Genomic DNA, 19870 nt, shown 5'->3' on the forward strand with positions numbered 1-19870 from the left:
TTTTTTTAAACTTACAGTTTACAGCCTTAGTGCCTTATGGCATCCAGACATTTTTGGGTCTAACTTATTTAACTAAACAACTTACCAGATAGTAATAGGCAGTATTAGAAAGTGCAAGGAGTTATGAACAAAATGAAACTAAGATTGTAAATCTAGGATTTCCTGCAGTAGAGAAATTATTCAGTTTGTCACTTATTATTCATGTTATTGAGGGGTAAGGTGTGATATGCCATGGTCGAAGACAATAAACTGCATTATCAATGTCTATTTATATTGTACTATATTTGAGATATTTCAGCTTAGTAATTATGAAAATAAAGAATGTTTCCATATGTACTTAATACTTCAAAAATAAGTGATTTAGAAACTGTTACATGACATTGGATGAAAATGTAGATGTTGAAGAAAACTGTTTGATATTCATATTATAAGTTGCACATTTTTAGAGAGTCTCAGTGTTATTTATATTGCTAATTATACAGTTAAGCATATGTATTATTATTTCTGTAAATATCTCAACAAGTATGTACACAACAGAAGAATTTCTTGCTGTTATGAGAAAGCTCATGTCTGGTTAACCAACCATTTCTAACATTATATGTCTAGGTCGTACAGTTTCTAAAGTATGACAGTTTGTGAAAGTTTAGCAAACAAATATAATTGTAGGTTTTTGTGAATTATAATATATAATAGCATTTATGGGAAGACTATGAATACCCTATTACCACTGTAAAAAGTACTTCTTACTGAAAGCATTTTTATTTGTACAGTTTTGGTAGCTTTTGTTCACAAAATATTTAACTTTGTTTATCTTATGCTTTTTCTTTTCCACACCTTTGTTGAATTATTACTTGTGACTTAAACACATTTACATTCATATAAAAGTAATCACACTATAATTAACATAATAAACATTTTACTTCACATATATTGCTATACATCACATAACCTAAGCAACATTACATAAATTGTTCAATTCCTGCCTTTTTTAAACAAGAAATATCTTTATTAAACCATCACTTACTACATAGGCAATCATACATTTATACAAATGAAAACAAACCACACTGAGACAATCCTAGTTTCAAGCATTTTACATCACAAACCATACTGACACACTCCCATTTGCAAACATTATGCATCACTTATAATTTGCCTAATCTTTTTCAGTCAAACTTTACATAGCTCGTTTTAAGTCCTGATACCTATTAAACATCATTCCTCCCTTGTATGTATTGTTCCCACAATTTCCATTTATTCCTATGTAGTTTGCTCCTACCCTTTTCTAAAGATCTCGGTTCTAGTTGTTTTATCTCTGTTACTATATTCACTATTTCCAGTATAGCTGGTTTACATTTTGATTTCCATTTTCTAGTAATTGTTTTTTTTGGCAGCCACTATTATTAGACAAAGCAAGGCCTTACCATGCCTAGGCAATTCCAATTCTTTATCATATCTCAGAAAAATCTTCTCCCTCGTCAGTCCACTCTGCTCACCCAGCATCTCCTAGAAGGTTAGGACAAGCATCGTGGGATCACCTCCCTAATAAAGCATAAAACAACAATGAAGCTGAGTCATTCAAAACATCACTGAATGAACACCTACAGAATGAAGCTAAATGCATCTGGTTTCATGACTGTGGCTAAAATGCTACAAAAGAAATAACTAATTATCCAAAGAAGAATTATTAGTATTGAAAAGCATGCATGCTGATTGTACAAAGCAGTCAGCATTCCTGTGGTAAGTCAAACAGTCCCAATAGGAAGATGTCCAGCTTGTAGCTATTGAAAAAGAAAAGCTGCAGGCAACAGCACATGTTTGTCTTCTCCAAATAAAGTGTGGGTTTCAGAGACGCACTTTGATGCTGTCTAAATAAATGTGGAAATGGCACGAAAAATGGTTTCAATTTCCTTGGTTACAAGGAACATAATCACCACCAAGAATCAAGAGTTGCAAGTATGGCAGTTTTTTTTTCTTTTGCTTCCATATAAACACTAAATGTCGATCTCTGTGTTTAGTGGACTTCAGGGCCTCACATTCTGTTCTGGAATAAGGAAGATTTTTCTGCCAGCCTACTTACTTGCTCATACAGTGACTTGTGTTTCATCTTTTTCAACACAGTTCTTTGACTGTAGAAATGAATTACATGATGTAAGTCTTGTGTTTTCTTTCTTTTTATTTTTCAAATTCAAATTCTTCCACTAGAATATCTACCTGTTTCTCCTTCAGATACTTAATGATGACTGACAAGCCTGCAGGTTTTAAGAAGTGCTCCAAATGTGGTTATAAGTTGCCGCTCTCAGATGCACACACCCTTTGTGTGTACTGCTTGGGTCCTTTACATTTATAGCAGGACTGCTTGATCTTCTACTGATTTAATTCACAAGCATTGATGGAGCAGAAAAAACAAATTGATATTGAAAGGTCTCATTCCTTCCTCTTTTGGAGAAGCCATATCCCAGTCTCCAAAGTCGAAGCCTTCTACTTTGTCCAAATCTTCCTCAGACTCTTCTGATAAGAGAAGTGCTAAACATCCAGTCTCAACCCCAGATCAGAAGAAACTGAGTTCAGGCTTCAACATTTCCTTCAAATCCTGCAAAGTCTAAATTGGGCATTATGGATCTGGCACTGGCTAGGTTGGATCAGAAGACTAAATTATCAGATTCTAACACAGGATCAGACAGAACCCTCAAAGTCTCTATATTGTCCTCGAACCAGATATTTTCTGTTGGTGGACGCAGTTCCTGACAAACTCCTATCACCTTTTTTGCAGAGCACAGCACCCCCCCCTCCATTTACTCTACTCATTCTTTCAGAAGTCTCACAGAAGATGATGTGGAGAGAGTGGTGAGGAAGATCCTCTTGGCACAAGAAGAGAGTGGTTTTTCCCTCGGTGCCTATCCCTCTGGGTCAGGTTACCTGACCATCCACCACAACCCCCCTTACAAGTTCCTCCTCTAACACCATCCATTGCCTTAGATTCACAGGATCCCAGTCCTCTGGAACCTCCAGTCTCTGATCTGAGGCTCTCCATATCCTCTGATCCAGCATAATTTCTGAGAGCTCCAATCCTTTCAGATTCTGAGAGCTCTAGGAGCCGAAGCCTGCTTACTGGGTCTAGGATGCAGCATTCAACTCCATAGTTTTCAGAGCCATCTCTGTACCTTGGCATCTCGGCACTGGCCATTTCAGCTCCAACTTCCTCCTCAGGAGTGGTGCTTATGGAGCAGAAAGACGGGATGATTTGGTAACCTGCTTTCTTGGATCAGAGCCTCTCTCTCACTCCTTTGAGCTCTGCTTTTGTGGCTGCAAAGAGAGTGTTCTCTGCCTCAGCAGATCTGATGGAACCTTCTCCCTCAGATCCTACATATTCCACCATGATTCCCCAGCAGCTGGAGTCTCACCACCTTTCTTCATGGGGGCGTCCTGTACCAATACCTCAGATTCCCTCCCAGAGAATTTTGATTTCCTCTTCCGGAAGTTCCCCAGAGTGCAGAATGAGGATGTGCAAAAGGAGGCATCTAGACTCCCCACAGGAGTTTGTCACCGAAGACACAGATTTCGGTGAAGGTGAAGGGTCCCCACGGTCACCTCCTACACTGGAGGAATCTGTTCTTCTAGAGACTTTTGGTATGGGACCCTCTACTTCCTCGGTGACTCCACTGACCGATGAGCTCATTGACATCATCTCTAGGTGTGCATAGAAAGAACCTGAGTCGATAAAAACCCATACCTCTTAAACCAGACAGGATAATGGCACCACCTTCAGACAGTGTTGGGGAAAGGGGTTCCAGTTGATGCCATGGTTGTTTTGGCAGCCACAAAGCAGGAACTAGTTGACAAGAGTTCCACTGCCCCCCCCCCCCAACAGGGAGTCATGGGTGATGGACAGACTGGGAAGCATGTCTTTTCCTCGGCAACCTTTGCCTGGTGGTCACTGAGCTATCTGGTGCATTTTATCAGACTTCAGAGAGATTTGACCAAAGAGTTAGCAAATACTCTCATAGGAGCCTTTTCTGCAGACGTTCAAGGTTCAGTGTGTTCTCAGTTGGCAGCCCTACACTCAATATCTAATAGTTCTATGAGGTTAGTTTCCAACATACCAGAAGGGACCTCTAGAGTGGTGGGTTTGGGCATCTCCATGAAGAGACATGCCTGGATGCGCTTTTGCAGAGCCATTTAAGTCCAATTTCTTCAATGCCCCCTTTGATAGAACTACTCTTTTTGGCCCAAAGGACCTCTCGAGAGGCAGATTCAGGCATTTCCATGAGGAGGCATGCCTGGATGCACTTGTGCAATTTTACAGAGCCATTTAAGTCCAATTTTATCAATGCCCCCTTTGACAGAACTACTGTTTTTGGTCCTAAGGTAAAGGAAATGCTGTCCAGGTGTGAGAAGGATGGAAGGCTGTGGGCATATGTTTTTCAGCCCCTCAGAGATCGTACTCCAGGAATCATTGGAGTGGCCAAAAGATGTGGTTCAAAAAGTCCCAAGGTCCTTTCCATGACACATGTGGAGGAGGTGCCCCCAAGGGCAGAGGGGGAGTTCGAGTAGATGTCGTCACCCTCATGGCAGAGGTGGCCCGCAAAACCAGGGCTAACGAAAATCTTTATTTGATAAACCCTGCCAGTGCTCCTGAACAGAAGCCTGGCTGTACACCTCTGGAGGCAGTTAGGGGACAGTTATCCCTGCACCACTGAGCTTGGCTAGACTTAAAAGATTTGGGTGCAGAGGATTATATCCAGAGGTTATATAATACCATTTTAACTGCCACCACAAATTACCAGAAAAATCCCTAATGTTCCACCCAGTTAAAGGGATCAAGCAGCAATCCAGATTCAAAAGCAGCTAGAAAAAAGTCATCCAAGCGGTCCCATCAGACCAGATAGGATCTGGAATTTACTCAAGGTTCTTTTTAGTGCCAAAGAAAATAGGGGACTGGAGACCAATTTTGAAGCTTACAAATCTGTTCACCGAACCAAGTTCCAGATGGTCACGGTTCAGTCCATTCTCACTTTTCTAGACAAGAATGACTGGATGTGGTCAGTAGATCTTCAGGATGCCTACTTCACATAAAAATTAACAGGCCATCCAGAAAACACCTACGCTTTCATCTGGGAGCTAGTCACTACCAATTCAGAGTACTGCCCTTTGGACTCACAACAGCCCCCAAGGTGTTGACCAAATGCATGGCAGTAGTAGCAGCTTACTTCAGGCTGCAGGATTTCTGGGAGTTTCCCTACCTTGACGACTGGCTCATTACTGCTCTAACCAGGCCTCAACTCATTCATGCAAGAGATCAGGTTCTCCAAACCCTGTGCTGTCCTAGGAATAACCATAAACTACAGCAAATCACAACTTCAGCCAATTCCGACATTGGAATTTATTGGAGAACTGCTCAACACAGACTGCCATTGCCTCCCTTCCACCACAAGTTCAATCAGTAAGGTCACAAGTCAAGAGGGTTGTAGAAAACCCATCAACCTCAGCCCGCACAGTTCCCCAAACTGCAGGAATAATTGCAGCAGAGATGAACATAGTTTCATTGGCCAGGTTTTACATGCAGATCTTTCAATGGTTGTTAGATACTCAGTAGTCAATCTTGCATCATAGGTTCATAGGTTGGTACTAGGCTATCAGCCCTAGGGGCCTATACAAGCCTAGCCATAACAATTCCCTGGCTATTTCTTCCCACATTATTTACTTTCCTGGACCCCTGTCTAGCAGGGCGACTGACGTGATCCCTGGGGTGAATTTCCTTTCTCCCATCCAATCGTCAAGGTTCCTCTTGAAGAGATCCAAAGAGGCACTCTGCTTGACATGTATGGGCAATCTATTCCAGAGTCTGGGGAGTCTCTGGGTCAGGAACCTATCCCTCCAACATGTTTTGTTTATTGTGATGACAAGGTTTAAATCCCTGGACTGTGTAGCTCTGAGGGATTGGGATTTCTTTAAGTGTAGCATGTCCAACAGCTCTGGGTTTGACATGGCCTTGTATGTTAAGCAGAGATCGCCTCTGAGTAGACGATATGCGACAGAGTATAGCTGGAGTTTTTTAAGACGGTTAGCGTAGGGCATCTGCTTTAGGCCTGTGATTCTTTTAGTGAGGTATTTCTGAGGCCTTTCCAGTTGTTGCAGATGTCTTGAGAGGTACATACCAAATGGGCGTTGTATTCTATAATGGGTCTAATGAGGGATGAGTACAGTGGGACAATGACCTCCTTTTTTCTGGATGAAAAGCCCTTTGTGATGAGGTGTGCCACATAGAAGGATTTCCTGACTGTTGTGGCAATGTGGTTATCGAAGGTGAGACCACTGTCCACCTGTGTCCCTAAGTCTCTTATCACACTTTCTGTGTTTAGTGTACTGCCACCTATATGGTAATTCATGGATACATGTTTTTTCCCAAAGGGGATAACAATACATTTCTTGGCATTGAGCTTGAGGCCATGGCTCTGGCACCAAGCATCTGTTTCTGTAAGGCCCTTTTGTAGAGTATCCACATCATTTGGGGATTCAATAATGGCTCCCAGTTTGCAGTCATCTGCAAACTTTGTTAGCCAGAGTCCCTTAGTGTTGACCTGTACTTCAGAGAAGTAGATGCCAAACAAGAGCGGCCCCAGGACTGAACCCTGAGGTACTCCACTTGTCACTTGTCTGGAGCTGGATTTGGAGTCGGCTACTTTTAGTGTCATTCCAGATAAAAATTACCAACACTTGCAAAAGAGATCTCTGTTGGTGGATCCAATCTGATAAACTGTTCCACAACTGCCTCTTCATCCCCCAGCAGCCCAAACCATAGTTAGTGACCATGGATGCTTCCTAGATAGGGTGGGAGGGCATTATCTGGGAAGACTTTCCAGGGTACTTGGTCCTCTGAAGAGGTCAATTTGCATATAAATGTTCTGGAAATGAGAGCAGTGCTCTTAGCGTTGTTAGCTTTTCAAGATGTTCATCCCTCTGGGATGATTGTGATTCAAATGGACAACATGTCAGTCATCTGGTACATCAGCAAACAAGGGGAACCATATCTTATCCATTGTGTCGAGAAGCTGTCAAGGTCTTGGAGTGGGCGATCTCTTCTCACTGCTTTCTTTTAGTGATGCACATTCTGGGGAGATCCAGTATGATTGCGAACAAACTGAGCAGGTGCATTCTTCCACACAACTGGTCCTCTAATGAGAAAGTGACGTACAAGATTTTCCATCAGTGGGGCCAGCCATGCATCAATCTTTTTGCCCCTCCCGTAAACAAGTGCAGCAACTACTTTGCCCTGATTCCCCCACAGAGGTGGTCACTGAGGGATCCTCAACTTCACGATTGGCCCCCGGTCTCCTTTATGCCTTCTTACTAACCCCATTGATTCCAAAATTTCTGCAAAAAGCTGCCAGGTCGAAGAGCACAATGATCCTTATTGCCCCATATTGGCTACAGCAAATTTGGTTCCCCTTCCTATGGCCTCACCTGGTTCAACCCCCATGGAACCTAGATTGAACTCAGTGCCCCCTTTCTCACCTGGATTTGGTTCCCTTTGTTTGCTGATGTACCAGGGAACTGGAGAAGCCAAGCAGTCAGCTTAAGGTTTGGTATATCTGGTTGTGACAACCAGATATACCAAACCTCAAGCTGACTGTTTGGCTTCTCCAGTTTCCTTAGTGGCCAGACATTCTATACTCTCATCACTTGTCTGACATATAATTGTATCTGCCCATAAACCCCCAACAAGGAAAATGTATTCCAGTAAATGGAAAAGGTTTGCCATCTGGGTTCAACAACACAATCTTGACACCTTTTCACCTCCCATCAATCACATTTTAGATTTCCTTATCTGCCTACTTGTGAAAACTTTTGTTGAATTACTTTTAGGGGCTGGGATAAATATGCTGTGCTTTTCGCAGTGTATTTTGGTTGAATACACACTTGATTACTCACCTCTTTTACTGGCTGTTGTCGTCATTGTTACATGGGCTTCAGGTTTCATTCTAGACTTTACCATATAACAGTTTACTGGTTCCTTGGTTCTTCCTTCCTCTGGCCACAAAAAGAACATTTCTAAACAGCCTTTGACCCTTCAACAGGTTGTAAATTTCCTTGGCCACTGATGGGTGACTCTGCTGTGGCCATTTCTGGCTTTTCAAATCATTCATCTTTCTTGGTTCTCTCTGGTGTAGTCCCTTCACCCACTATGTATCGGGGTTAGATATATGCCCTCTTTGGCTGTTGAGTATCCTTAGTTGGCATAGTTAAACCATTCTTGGCGGTCTTGGACGAGGGAGAAGGGAATGCCTCTCTGCTTAGCTGGATTGGGATTCCTGTTCACTAGCATGATTTTACTGACAGACGTCAGTCTGCTTCTATGGAAAATCCTGTTAAAAGGAAACAAAGTTAATTATTTATCTTCTGCTGTCTCTCTTACTGTGGACAGAATTTTTTTACTGTGCTTCGCTCAGGACTTTGTTCAGACTGTTAACCCCTCTCATTCTTGTTTACTAGTAAAGTAAAAAGGAGGTCTTAATTTTCTGAACTTTCCCAGTATAATGAACATTGAGATTCTTGTGAGAGAATAAATTCTGTTTTTCTTCCACAGGTGATTAGGTCAGATTCTGAGGAGAATATTCCTTCTGATTGTCCTTTCAAAGAATTTTGTTTTTCTGAAACCATGTGTGGGATGAATCAGTTGGTTCAGTGAGAATACTGTGACATTCCAGTTTCTTTGAAAAAATATTATCATTTATTACAACTGGAATTTCCTCAACCCACTCCTGTTCTTCTTTTGGAGGATGTTTTTATTGCATCCTATAACATGCCTGACAGCCAGCCTTGCAGCCCCTAAGAAAGCATGTATTGTATAAAGTTCCTCCAGCTTTTTTTTATTTTCATCCCAGGTCTGATCCTGCAGTAATTTCCTTGGCAAATCCTGCAGCAGCTAGACATTGACACATGGTAATCCCTTCCTGGTAGATTTGGGTTAAAAGTGCATAAAGGTCAATGTACGTAAACATCGAAACACGTAATCGCAAAAATCACAATGCCGAACGTGTTTGTTTAGCTAGCAGCATGATCGTGGGGGTAAGGAAATATATCCTTTTCCCCACTGTAGTGCGGTCTTGGAGTTGGTATATTTAAGTAGGAGGAGTATGGGGGGTGCAGGGAGGCTTGCCCCCTTGCAAAAGTGGGTTAATTTCAGTTTTTAATGTTAGTGTAAATGTACCTGTGAGGCGCTCTTTGTTTACGGAACACGTTTGGTGTTGTAATTTTTACCAATTACGTGTTTTGATGTTTATGTACATCGACCTTTATGTGTCGATGTGCATAGCTTCGATGTTATGGCCTTTTGGACTTTTAATATAGACCTGTATAAAACTATATGCCTATGCAAATGTATGTTTTGATAGTAAGAAGCTGGAACATAGAGTTAACTTGCAAACCCTCAAGAAAATAAGATGAAATTGTTTACAATTGTGCTGCAAGAAGACAGAATGTCTACAGCTAAAGTTTCTATTGTCTTAAGACAGAAATAATTACGAGGTTTAAAATGTAAAAGTCTTAATTGTTTTATAACTTCCAGTTTCAGGCAAGCTCATACCTCTCAACCTGGAAACATCAAAAATCTGGACAAGGCCCATGAAAAATAGGTACAAATCTGTACAGTGATTAACATAGCATTTGCATACATAATTACGTAACCCCACCCACTCCGGTGGAAATGTGGGATACCAACTTTCAAATGCGAACTGAAGAACAGACAACCAAAATATGGCACCAGAGTCCCCCTGCAACCATTCCAATGTCCCATTACCTGGCTATTTTGCCCTATTTACCATAAACACGAATGTGTGCATACTGCTTTACTTCTACAATGATTTGGATTTTATTTTTAAAATTTTATAGCACAATGCACAAACACCAAGACATCTTTTAAACAAAGCAATACTGTCTCACAATGAAAACAGACTTGCCATTAAAACATCTTTGTCCTTGAAACTCACATTCATTGAAACAACATTGAAACCCACACCACATCCAAAGAAAATGCATCTGGCCAGTGGTGGATAAAGCTTACCTTTGGGCTGTTTACAAATCATTGGCCCTTTACACACAAAACAAGAAACCTACATGTGTTCTTTGATACACCTTCCTGACTTTATTAAATTATATTCCTTGTATACAGCACACTTGTTAGACTTAGAGCACATTTTAAATTTATTATTTGAACATTTTTCCAGTAGGCAAAAGCAATGAAACAAAATGCATCTACCAGTAATGACAAAACTGCCCAGTTCAGAACATTTCCATCATAAAAGTGTACTTACACACACATTTTATATATCTATCCCTCTACTGGACTCTATCAAGCAAACAAAAACCTTTATGGAACATTGGAACTCTTCAGCTACCTCTCGTGACAAGAGTCAGTGCCTGCTGCAGTTTATACATGACACGTCACATTGCCATAATCTGTATGAATGGTCATTCTTGATACTTGCTTATTAATTAATCTGATATTAATGTCTGTGTGTGTATTATGCTGTGTTGCAGTCAGAGAAGGTTTGAACATAAACAATAGAAGCATATATAATGAACGTAAACACACACAGACACATACACACTTGTTTCCTACCTGAAGCACTCCGCTCGCATAAAGCTCTGCATCTGCATTCTGCACAGCAGCCCAGGACTCAGACAGTCCTTCCTTTCCACTCGCATAAATCTCTGCATCTGCCCACACAGTCCTTCTTTTCCGCTCCACTCGGATAAAGCTCTGCATCTGCAATGTAATAGAACCAAGCACCCCAGATAGTAAAGTAAAAGAAGCCCAGTCCTTCCCATGCGCAGAATGTTAAGTCCTTCTCACTCGCAACTTCGCAAGCAGCAGAAGCAAGCTGCCCCAGACAGTCGAGTAGAAGAAGCCCAGTCCTTCCCGCTCGCAGAACGTTAAGTCTTTCCCACTCACAGAACGTTAAGTCTTTCCCGCTCGCACAGTTTGAAAGCAGCCAGCTGGAAATGTGCATGTTGTGAGCCTTGAGCTCAATTCCGACAGGCTGATGGAGCTGACGTCATCACGCACATGATGACATCAGCTCAAAATGCGGAAAAGATTTCTTTAAAAGAAGTAACAGCCAAAAAATCGAAAATGAAGGGGTGCCACTCTGGAATCGTGGCACCCCATTATTTGACCCCAAAACTCGGTTATACCCGAGTAATTCGGTACGGTTGGGAGGTATGGGCAAGCTTCTAAGAGAGAAGTATTTCTCATAGAGACATGTTAAATTCTGTTGGTATCTGTTTAGTCTGGGAACTAGAGGCAGGTGTCAAATAATGATGTATCTAGCTAACCCAGCAGTAATGTGTATTATTAATGTAAAAAATATCTGAGAGAGAAAGTCCGTGCATTTTGTATCTTGTCTTGGATCTGAACACGTCCATTGTCAGCACTTCTTGTCTGCATTTGCTTTGCTCTGTAAGTAAGACTTGGATCATAGTATTTCTCTTAGGGATAGCTAGGAATATAGTAAGATCAGTCTAGATGTTTTCTGTATTTATGTGAGACTGTCCTGCAATGTTGTTTTAAAATATTTCCTGTGATTCTGAACTCTGTTGTCACTGTATATTATTAAATGTATTTAAACCTTTTAATCATGGCTGGTTTGATTAGAAATATTTAAGCTCTTAGGGTACTTGCATATGTGTTTGGTAACATTGTACAGGCCACTCCTAAATAGCCTTCAAGTCTTGGACACACCAATTGGAAAACAGTAGCATTGCAAACTAGAATTAGTCACCATTTGAGAAGTGCCTTATAGTAGCTGATAAGAGATAGCTGGTGGCAGTGCTTAACTACCTTTTAGTCTGGGCAGAAGGAGGCATAGCTAGTGAACCTGTGCCAGCCTTCCCCAGGACTGTCTGTGTGTTTGTATATAGATCAAACCTCAAAGTGTGTGTGTGTGTGTGTGTGTCAGCTAATTGCACAGGGACACGAAGCACTGTTTGGACAGAGAGGGTGCTGGAGGTTTGGGCTTGACCACTCAGCTGAGATCTTAACCCTATAGCTGTGCCAGTGGTGGAGTTTTATTGGGGATCAGGAGAGAAAGAGGGAGAAACCAGCCCCAGACTTGACTGTGATCTCTGTGTGCTCTTAAGTGAAATTGTACTTTACTGTGTGTGTACTTGTCATCCTCCCAATGTGCATGTCCCCATCACTAGTGCTAGTGGTGAGGATTAAGGCTGTTTGATTACTGGGCCAGTGCATGGGCGTCACAATCCCTTCCAGTCAGAATTCTGTGGCAGACGCACTGAGCAAGTCCTCAACACAGGCCCATAAATGGATAATTTACAGGATGTGTTCCTGGATATAGTCTACCAGTGGGATATTCCTCAAGTAGACTGTTTTGCCTCCCCTCTGAGCAAACAGTTTCCAAAATGTGCCAGCGAACCACATCTTCAGGCATGGAAAGTGGATTATCTATCAATTCCATGGAAGGGGAAGTTTCTCTATGCATTCCCTCCCCTACCACTCATTCCGAATGTCCTGCTGAAGATTCAACAGGACAGACCATACACTTTGCTGGTGAATCCCTATTGACCAAGACAGCACTGGTTCCCCCTTCTTATTCAACTAGCCAAGGGCAGTCATCACAAGTTACCTCACAGAGTGGATTTAACACAGAACAAGGGCTTCGTCATCCACCCATACCTGGAAACTCTTCAACTGACCCTGTAAGTGATAGAGCCCTGATACCCTTTAGACACCTTTTCTTTGAGGACATGCTTCAAGTCCTGCAGGAGGCCAGAAAACCCAATACAAGAAAATCTTGTCTTTCCAAATGGAAGAAATTTTCTGTTTGGTGTCTTGCTAGAAAACTGGACCTGCTTATGGTGGATCCCCCTTTGGTTCTTTCATATCTGCGTGAATTGCTCAATACTGGCTTAGCTTACTCCTCATTAAAAGCACATTTGTCAGCTATCTCTGCATGTCTGTCCATTTCACCTCCTCTAGCTTCCAGATTTGAGGCCAAACAGTTCCTCAAAAGCATCCTCCATGTTAGACCTCTGCCCCCCCCCCCCAGGATCTTAACTTTGTGTGCTTGAGAAACTGACCTTAGCACCCTTCAAGCCAGCCCCCTGTAGCTCCCTCAAATACTGCACCTGGAAAACTGACGACCTGGTGGCCATTACCTCTGCCAGATGGGTCTCTGAGCTCCAGGCCCTGATGGCTTCACCCCCATTATTGGTCTTCCATAAAGACAGGGTTTACCTTTGCACTGACCCTTCTTTCATACCAAAAGTTGTTAATGGATTGTCCTTAGACCAGGCCATTCACTTGCTACGTTTTTTCCCCCATCCCCAAAACAATAGTGAGAGGATCCTACACACACTTGATGTGCACAGGCAACTCAGGTTTTGCCTTCACAAAACTAAACCTTTTAGAAAATCAGACCAACTATTTGTGTCTTTCTACCCTAGGGCTCTGGGATTGCCTGTATCCAAACAGACCATCTCCAACTGGGTCTCCAAATCCATCTCTTTCTGCTATATCAACCATGGAAAATCCCTTCCCTGCTCAATCAAGGCTCACTCTACAAGAGCAGTGTCCTCATCAGGGGCTTTCCTGAAGGAACTAGACACCAACTCCATTCTAGAAGTAGTAACTTGGACCTTGATCCACACTTTCACCAAACACTACAAACTGGATTCTTTTTCCAGATGCAGGGCTGTATTTGCCAGGGCCATTCTCCATGGTTTCCTGGAAAATTCTTCTGCTCTTTCCACCTCCCTTTCTTCATGAGCTTTAGTATTATTCCTCATGTACAGAATACTGCAAAAAATGAATAGAGGGACATAGAATAGTTGTGTAAGAACTTAGAAGGATAGATGCCCTCCTCTTCTCTGTTGCAGTATTCTATCCCACCCTCCTTCCCCACTTCCTTCTGTTCTTGGATGTACTGATTCTCTATCCCTTGGACTGTCTCTCTGACTGGGGCTTCAGTTCTGAGGATGGTGTGCACGTATGTCACTTTTATGGCATACATCCAGTACCAGACTATGTCAGACATACCGCGCACACCTCACGATAGTAAAGGACTTTGGCATACTGGCCAAAGTCAGGTCGCGTGGGCAGGCAACTCCCTCATGTAAAGAATACTGCAACAGAAAAGAGAAGGACATGTATTGTTATGGTAAGTTCTTACACAACTCTTCTGTATATAGATAAATGGGTCTATTTCAGATGATCAAGTTTTCAGAAACTCGAAATTCATACTGTTGAAACCATATGATCAAGTTTCCGCAAATTCGAACATCAAAAGAAAACACAAAAATCTACCTTTTTTATGTTTTTGCAGGGAGACAAGCTCCTCTGCACCCCCACACCTCCTGCAAATTATATATGCCATCTTCAAGATTGAGGAAAATCCGTACAACGATCTCTTTCAAAAGGTTTGGGTTTACAAACACTCCATCATATGATCTCGACCATATGAATTTCGGGTTTCTGAAAACTCTATCAACTGATAAGGACCCAGATAGATATATAGATACATAAATTCAGTGGGACCAAAAATCTGTTTGGTCCCAGCAGCAGTACCCCCTGACCTTTTACATTCCTGTTTTGGGATTTGTAAAAATGAAACTTTTGGTGGAGAGGTCACTTTTATCTGAATCCAGGTTTCTCACTCTACCTTCCAAAACTCACTGTAGTCTGTAACAACAGATGTTTCAGATTTTGCTTGGGGACTGGGTATGTGTAAGTACATGGTCTTTGGAATAAAAAATGACCATCTGTGCAATTAGCAGTCCTAACCTTGGAGTAAGTTGAACTTTATTCTTCAAGCAGCATACAGCCCACACCAATAAAAGACAGTGGTGACTGTATTAAAACAGAAGAAAATCAATCTTCGTGCACAGAGTAAAGGTGTGATGCACTTCTATGACAGATACGGTCACATCATACCTCATTAACCAGCCCCTAGTGATTTGCTCCAAGTTGCATTGTCCTCTCAGTGACAATAATCACCTACTCAGTACTTTGAGGTCAGAGTCTTCTGCGTGCCTTGCTCTGTCATCAGTTTCTTTGGTACTACTTCTAATAGTAACATAACAAAAAGCAAATCTAGTTCTCACTAAGTCCTACTGGCCAAGGCAACCCGTGGGTTCACTGTGCTAACTCAAATAGCATTAACAATGCTGTTGCACTTTTACTCAGGAAAAGCTGCTTTCCCAGTAGGAGTAGAAGGAGCTTTGTCCAAACTCAGAGGTTATAATCTGGCAACCAGGAAGGTCTCGAGCCAATTCTGTAACAAGGTCTTATTGGTTTTGAAAGAATTTGAAATACCAAATTCTAGGAAATGGTACCTTTCTGAATTGGTGTTTTTTCCTCTTTGATGCCAGAGTAGACTATTCAGTATATACTGTGTTTTTATTTCACAAATACTACAGCATCTGTTGCCTTTAACACAGGCTTAGGTTGCTTCTTTTAAAGTACATCTTTCAGTCAGTTTTGACTATTTGTTTTAGCTGTCCTGAAAAGCATATTTCTGTTGCTGTAATTTCATCAAGAGTTTCTGAACTTTGTTCCTTGTTCTGTAACCAGTCTTCCCCAATCCCCTAATGAAGAAGAGGTATCTTAAGAGCAAAATCTCTCCTTTGTGCCTGAAGGTTTCTAAATTTAAGTTAAATCAAATCTGTTCAACTCCCATTTTTTCCATGCAAGAGAATAAAAGAAATATATTGCATTATTGTAGGTGTACAAGTCTCCGGAGGTGTTACATACAAAAGGCATAATTGCCCAGATAGACTGTTCCTTTGTTCCATTTTTGAGAGTCATGGTTATCCAGTAACCAAACAGACCCAGTTTCTAAGTGGTTAGCTAATTTCATTTTTAGAATGCTTTTTATTGAAATTAGCTTTGTGGCTCTCAAATCTGTGGTTCTGTATCGCTAAGCCAATTTCAATTAAAAGTATTGTAATAATGATAGAGGGACAATATTTTAGTATTTAAGTAAAATACTGTCCTTCTGTCATTAGTAAGACAATATGCTTGCATACACACACACACACACACGTGATCCTTTCAGATTAACATACAGATAGACGGACATGCATACGCACTGCTTAAAGCTTAAAAATCTATGAAACTACAGCTATGCCAACAGAAACCTGTTGATTGCTAAATCCAGTTCCCCTGTACAAGTGCCTGTTAGGAACTTGAGTTCAGTTGCTTTTAAGCCAGAGTGAGCACCCACTAAAAATGGAGGGCAAGACATCCTAAGTTTTTCTGATTATTGGTTACCTTGCTGCAGGACCCTAATATCGAGTGAGCAGACAACTTCCCACTGACATGCTCAGCATCTCTATTTCTTACTGCAGGAGCTTTCAAAGCACATGGAGGAGGAGCAAGGCTGTAATACTGATAGGAGGGTACCAAAGCATAAAACACCTGAAACAAATTTAAGATTCCCAGCTAAATAGTAATATCGACAGTGCATATTTTTCAGCTGTGTTCCCGAGCTTCCATTTCTCTTGTCTTTGATGTTAAGAAAAATAGTAGCTGATTACATTTTGGTAAGGTTAAGCAGTCTAAATATAATTTTCTGTGTTCTACTATACTACTGCAGTTATTTAGTGGAATGAATCCGTGTTTGAGGGTTAATATAGATTTGTGTGATTGAATGAATTGGGTGGTGTAAAGATGTGTTATGGGCAAGCGGTACTCAGGATGAGGTTATACTGAACTTACCTAGCAACAAATAGATACACCTGTACCCAGACCAAAAGTGCAATTAGTCATTGTAAAAAAAACACAAACTAAAACTGAATTATCATTATTGTGTCAACAAATAACCAGTACTGAAATACGTTGCAACCACATTTCACTGTGAAAGTGTCATTCACTATGACTCCTGGAATACACTTCTCAATACCAAAAGGGGATTGTTGCTTGCCTAAGGCACTACTGAGCTGTTTTGGAAAGGCAAATCTTACTCAAAATCCTTTGTAGGCTGTCGGAATTTCTCGTAAAAGAAGCATTCGGCTTCTTTAGGTGTGTGTGTGTGTATGTATGTGTATATATATATATATATATATATATATATATATATATATATATATATATATATATATATACACACACACACACACACACACACACACACACACATGTATGTATGACTTATGCAGATGGATAGGAGGAATTAGGATTGCTAATAAATCAGAAATCAAGGTATGCCACAGGAATATACCTCTCAATCTCTTAGTGCAAGAAATCTGAACAAAACCTAAAATAATGGGTGGGAGGCCCAAAAATAGGGACAGATTTTAAATATTGCTCTTATAAACTTGGAAAGTAGCTAGAATAACAGGACTTGTGTTAGTATGCATTTTCTAAAGTATATAAAGTCAAAACTGAAATTTATGTCATTATTTACAGACTTCAATCCTCAGTGATTTGCCAGAAAACCACAAATTTTATGATGAACAGACCAAAAATATGAGGCACAAATCTGGACAGTTGAGAGCTTATGCACGGAGTTGGGTGTTCGAGCATATTTTAAACTGAGGTCCTGTCTGCTTTAGCTCAGGTGGATATTAAAGATCCTGTGGCACTTAAAAAAGAATTAAATAAGTTTCCCAATGTCATGGCTACATTTCCCCTTCTTGCAGTATAAATGGGTTTCCCAATGTCATGGCTACATTTCCCCTTCTTGCAGTATAAATGCCACCTCAGATCTCTAATGAAAAGAGGCTACTAGCCTAATGGGACTAATTTGGTTAACAAAGAAAGGATAAATTAAATAAATAAATAGATTACCTTTTTGGGACAATATTTTACTTAAAGACTAAAAAGACAAAAATAAAAATATAACAAAAGATTTTTTTAATAAAGAATGCTTTTTATTCAGTCACTCAGAAAGTAAAAAAATAAGGAAGAAGAATGAAAGCTTTGCAAAAGAAACACAGACAAGCTGATTTCAAAAAAACATTTGAGGTTGGTTTTGCTGATTGTGGTAATGAGGTGCCAGAAGTAGTACCAGTGACCTTGCAATTGTTATATCTGTTATGGAAAGTCTACTTTTTTATATATGAAACATTGGTGGGGAACAGAATCTATTAAGAGTTGGACAGCAACCTTCAAATACTGCGTAAAGCAGGTGAACTAAAGAAGGTTTATTTTGTAACTGTCATAAGTTTTGCATGTGCAAGTTGGTTCTCTTTTGAACTTCCTCATAAATGTTGTAAAATTGTTGATCCTCCTTGTCAGATATTTTCATTTGGCCTGCTTGTTTGTGTAATGATGTAATTGTGTTATTTCCTTACTTAGGTGTGTCCTCAGTTCCATCACCACCACCACCGCCTCCTCCTCCTCCACCACCACCAGCTCCTCCTCACCTGGATATGTCTGCCAAAGCTGACCCACCACCTGTTAATGGGGCTGGCAGAGTGGCCTTGCTGAGTTCCATTCAGAACTTTAAAAAGGGAGCACTGAAGAAAACAGTGATAGATGACTGCAGCACTCCCAGGATTAGCTCTGGCTAAATACCTACAAAACTTGAAGTTACACCATCAGTCCTGATTTTGCTGTCACTGACCTTCAAAAACTTGCTGCATACTGGTGATGTTTTGGCTGGCTAGCAGATATTCAAAGGGTTCAGCTAGCATTTTAGTGCTCCTAACTGACCATTTGATGAATTTTCATCAAGCATTTATGACTTTTGACTTTTGTTATAGACTGAAAAAACTTGCCACTTTATAAATAGAGATCCTTCGAAATACAGTGCCACCTTCTGGAAAGAACTGGGAAGTGCATCTTTTCCCTGTTTTAGCACTTTTTTTGGGGGGGGGGGGGTAATCAGAATTGTACATTTTTATGAAAATTTGTTGACAACAGAATTCATTTGTCAGCATGACTAATGTTTTTTCTTTAGTCAGTTGAACTGCAATTGCCTGGTAAAGGGTCGTGCTGGAAATAGTGCTATCCTTTTTTGATTAAAAAATTATATTTGATTCGGTATATGACTATTTTTGATTATGCATTGAAATTATTTCTACATGAACATACCATTATGGACGATATTTGCTAAGCAGCTTTCTTTTCCAGGACTAGTCACCAGATTGAAGACCTAGAGGAACTTTGAACAACTGCTGTTTCGAAGCAATGTCAAGCTTTGTTAATTTTATATCCGTAAATCTTTTATCAAAGTACCCGTATGCTATGACTCTGCATTATACACTAAGAAATTGTTGCTTCTGGATGGAAGTAGCCATGATGAGCATTAGTAAGACCATTGCATGTAATACAGCAGCTGGGATATGAGTGACTGACATAAATATTGAGTAGTAATGCATTAATCAGTAATGTATAACCCACCACCTCCGTGTATAGGTTCTGAATACCATTCCATAACAGGATTGTAACAAATCTGAGATTTTTTGAATGACCATAACAAACAGCTCTTTTGCTTGTCCTGATACAATTGGATTTTATGTGACAAACACTAGATGAAGTTAATGAAGTAATCAGTTTTCATACCAAATTATGCTTTTATAGTCCGATTAGATGTCATTTTTCTTGTAATAGTTGAGGAAGAATAAATGATGATGGATTCAAGGTTTAGAGAGTATGTTTACTGAGAAAGAGGGAGGGGATTGGTACTAGACAATATAGGCCAGAGCTCAAGACTCTGAAGTTAGAACAAGCATTGGTGCAATGTTTCAAAAGTGAGTTAAAATGGGCTTGTAAAATAAACAGCACCTCTCTGGCCACTCATAATTGCAAATATATATATTAATGTACAGCTAAGCTAGTTTATTACAAACAAGTGGGATCTGTTCACCACATTGCCTCCATGTACCAGCAGACAGTGCATGTTAAATA

The 19870-nt window shown here is 40.6% G+C and overlaps 1 protein-coding gene across 5 annotated transcripts in view; it reads left to right on the forward strand.

The window, feature by feature from the left end:
* Positions 1-18999, forward strand: part of PXK (PX domain containing serine/threonine kinase like) — a 1650359-nt gene extending 1631360 nt beyond the window's left edge. For 2 of the 5 annotated variants that reach the window (XM_044078801.1, XM_044078799.1), the window contains exon 19: positions 18317-18429. Coding sequence is in view for 2 of the 5 variants with exons in the window: in XM_044078798.1 (XP_043934733.1) it covers positions 18317-18531 (215 nt within the window). In the remaining 3 variants the exon portion in view is untranslated. Of the gene's footprint in view, positions 1-18316 lie in introns of all 5 variants that reach the window. The other 3 variants (XM_044078798.1, XM_044078797.1, XM_044078800.1) reach the window with 2 other exon arrangements.
* Positions 19000-19870: the final 871 nt, after the last annotated feature.

The sequence above is a fragment of the Protopterus annectens genome, chromosome 7.part1 (assembly GCF_019279795.1).
Source record: "Protopterus annectens isolate FY-2018-M chromosome 7.part1, PAN1.0, whole genome shotgun sequence".
Taxonomy (NCBI): Eukaryota; Metazoa; Chordata; order Ceratodontiformes; family Protopteridae; genus Protopterus; species Protopterus annectens.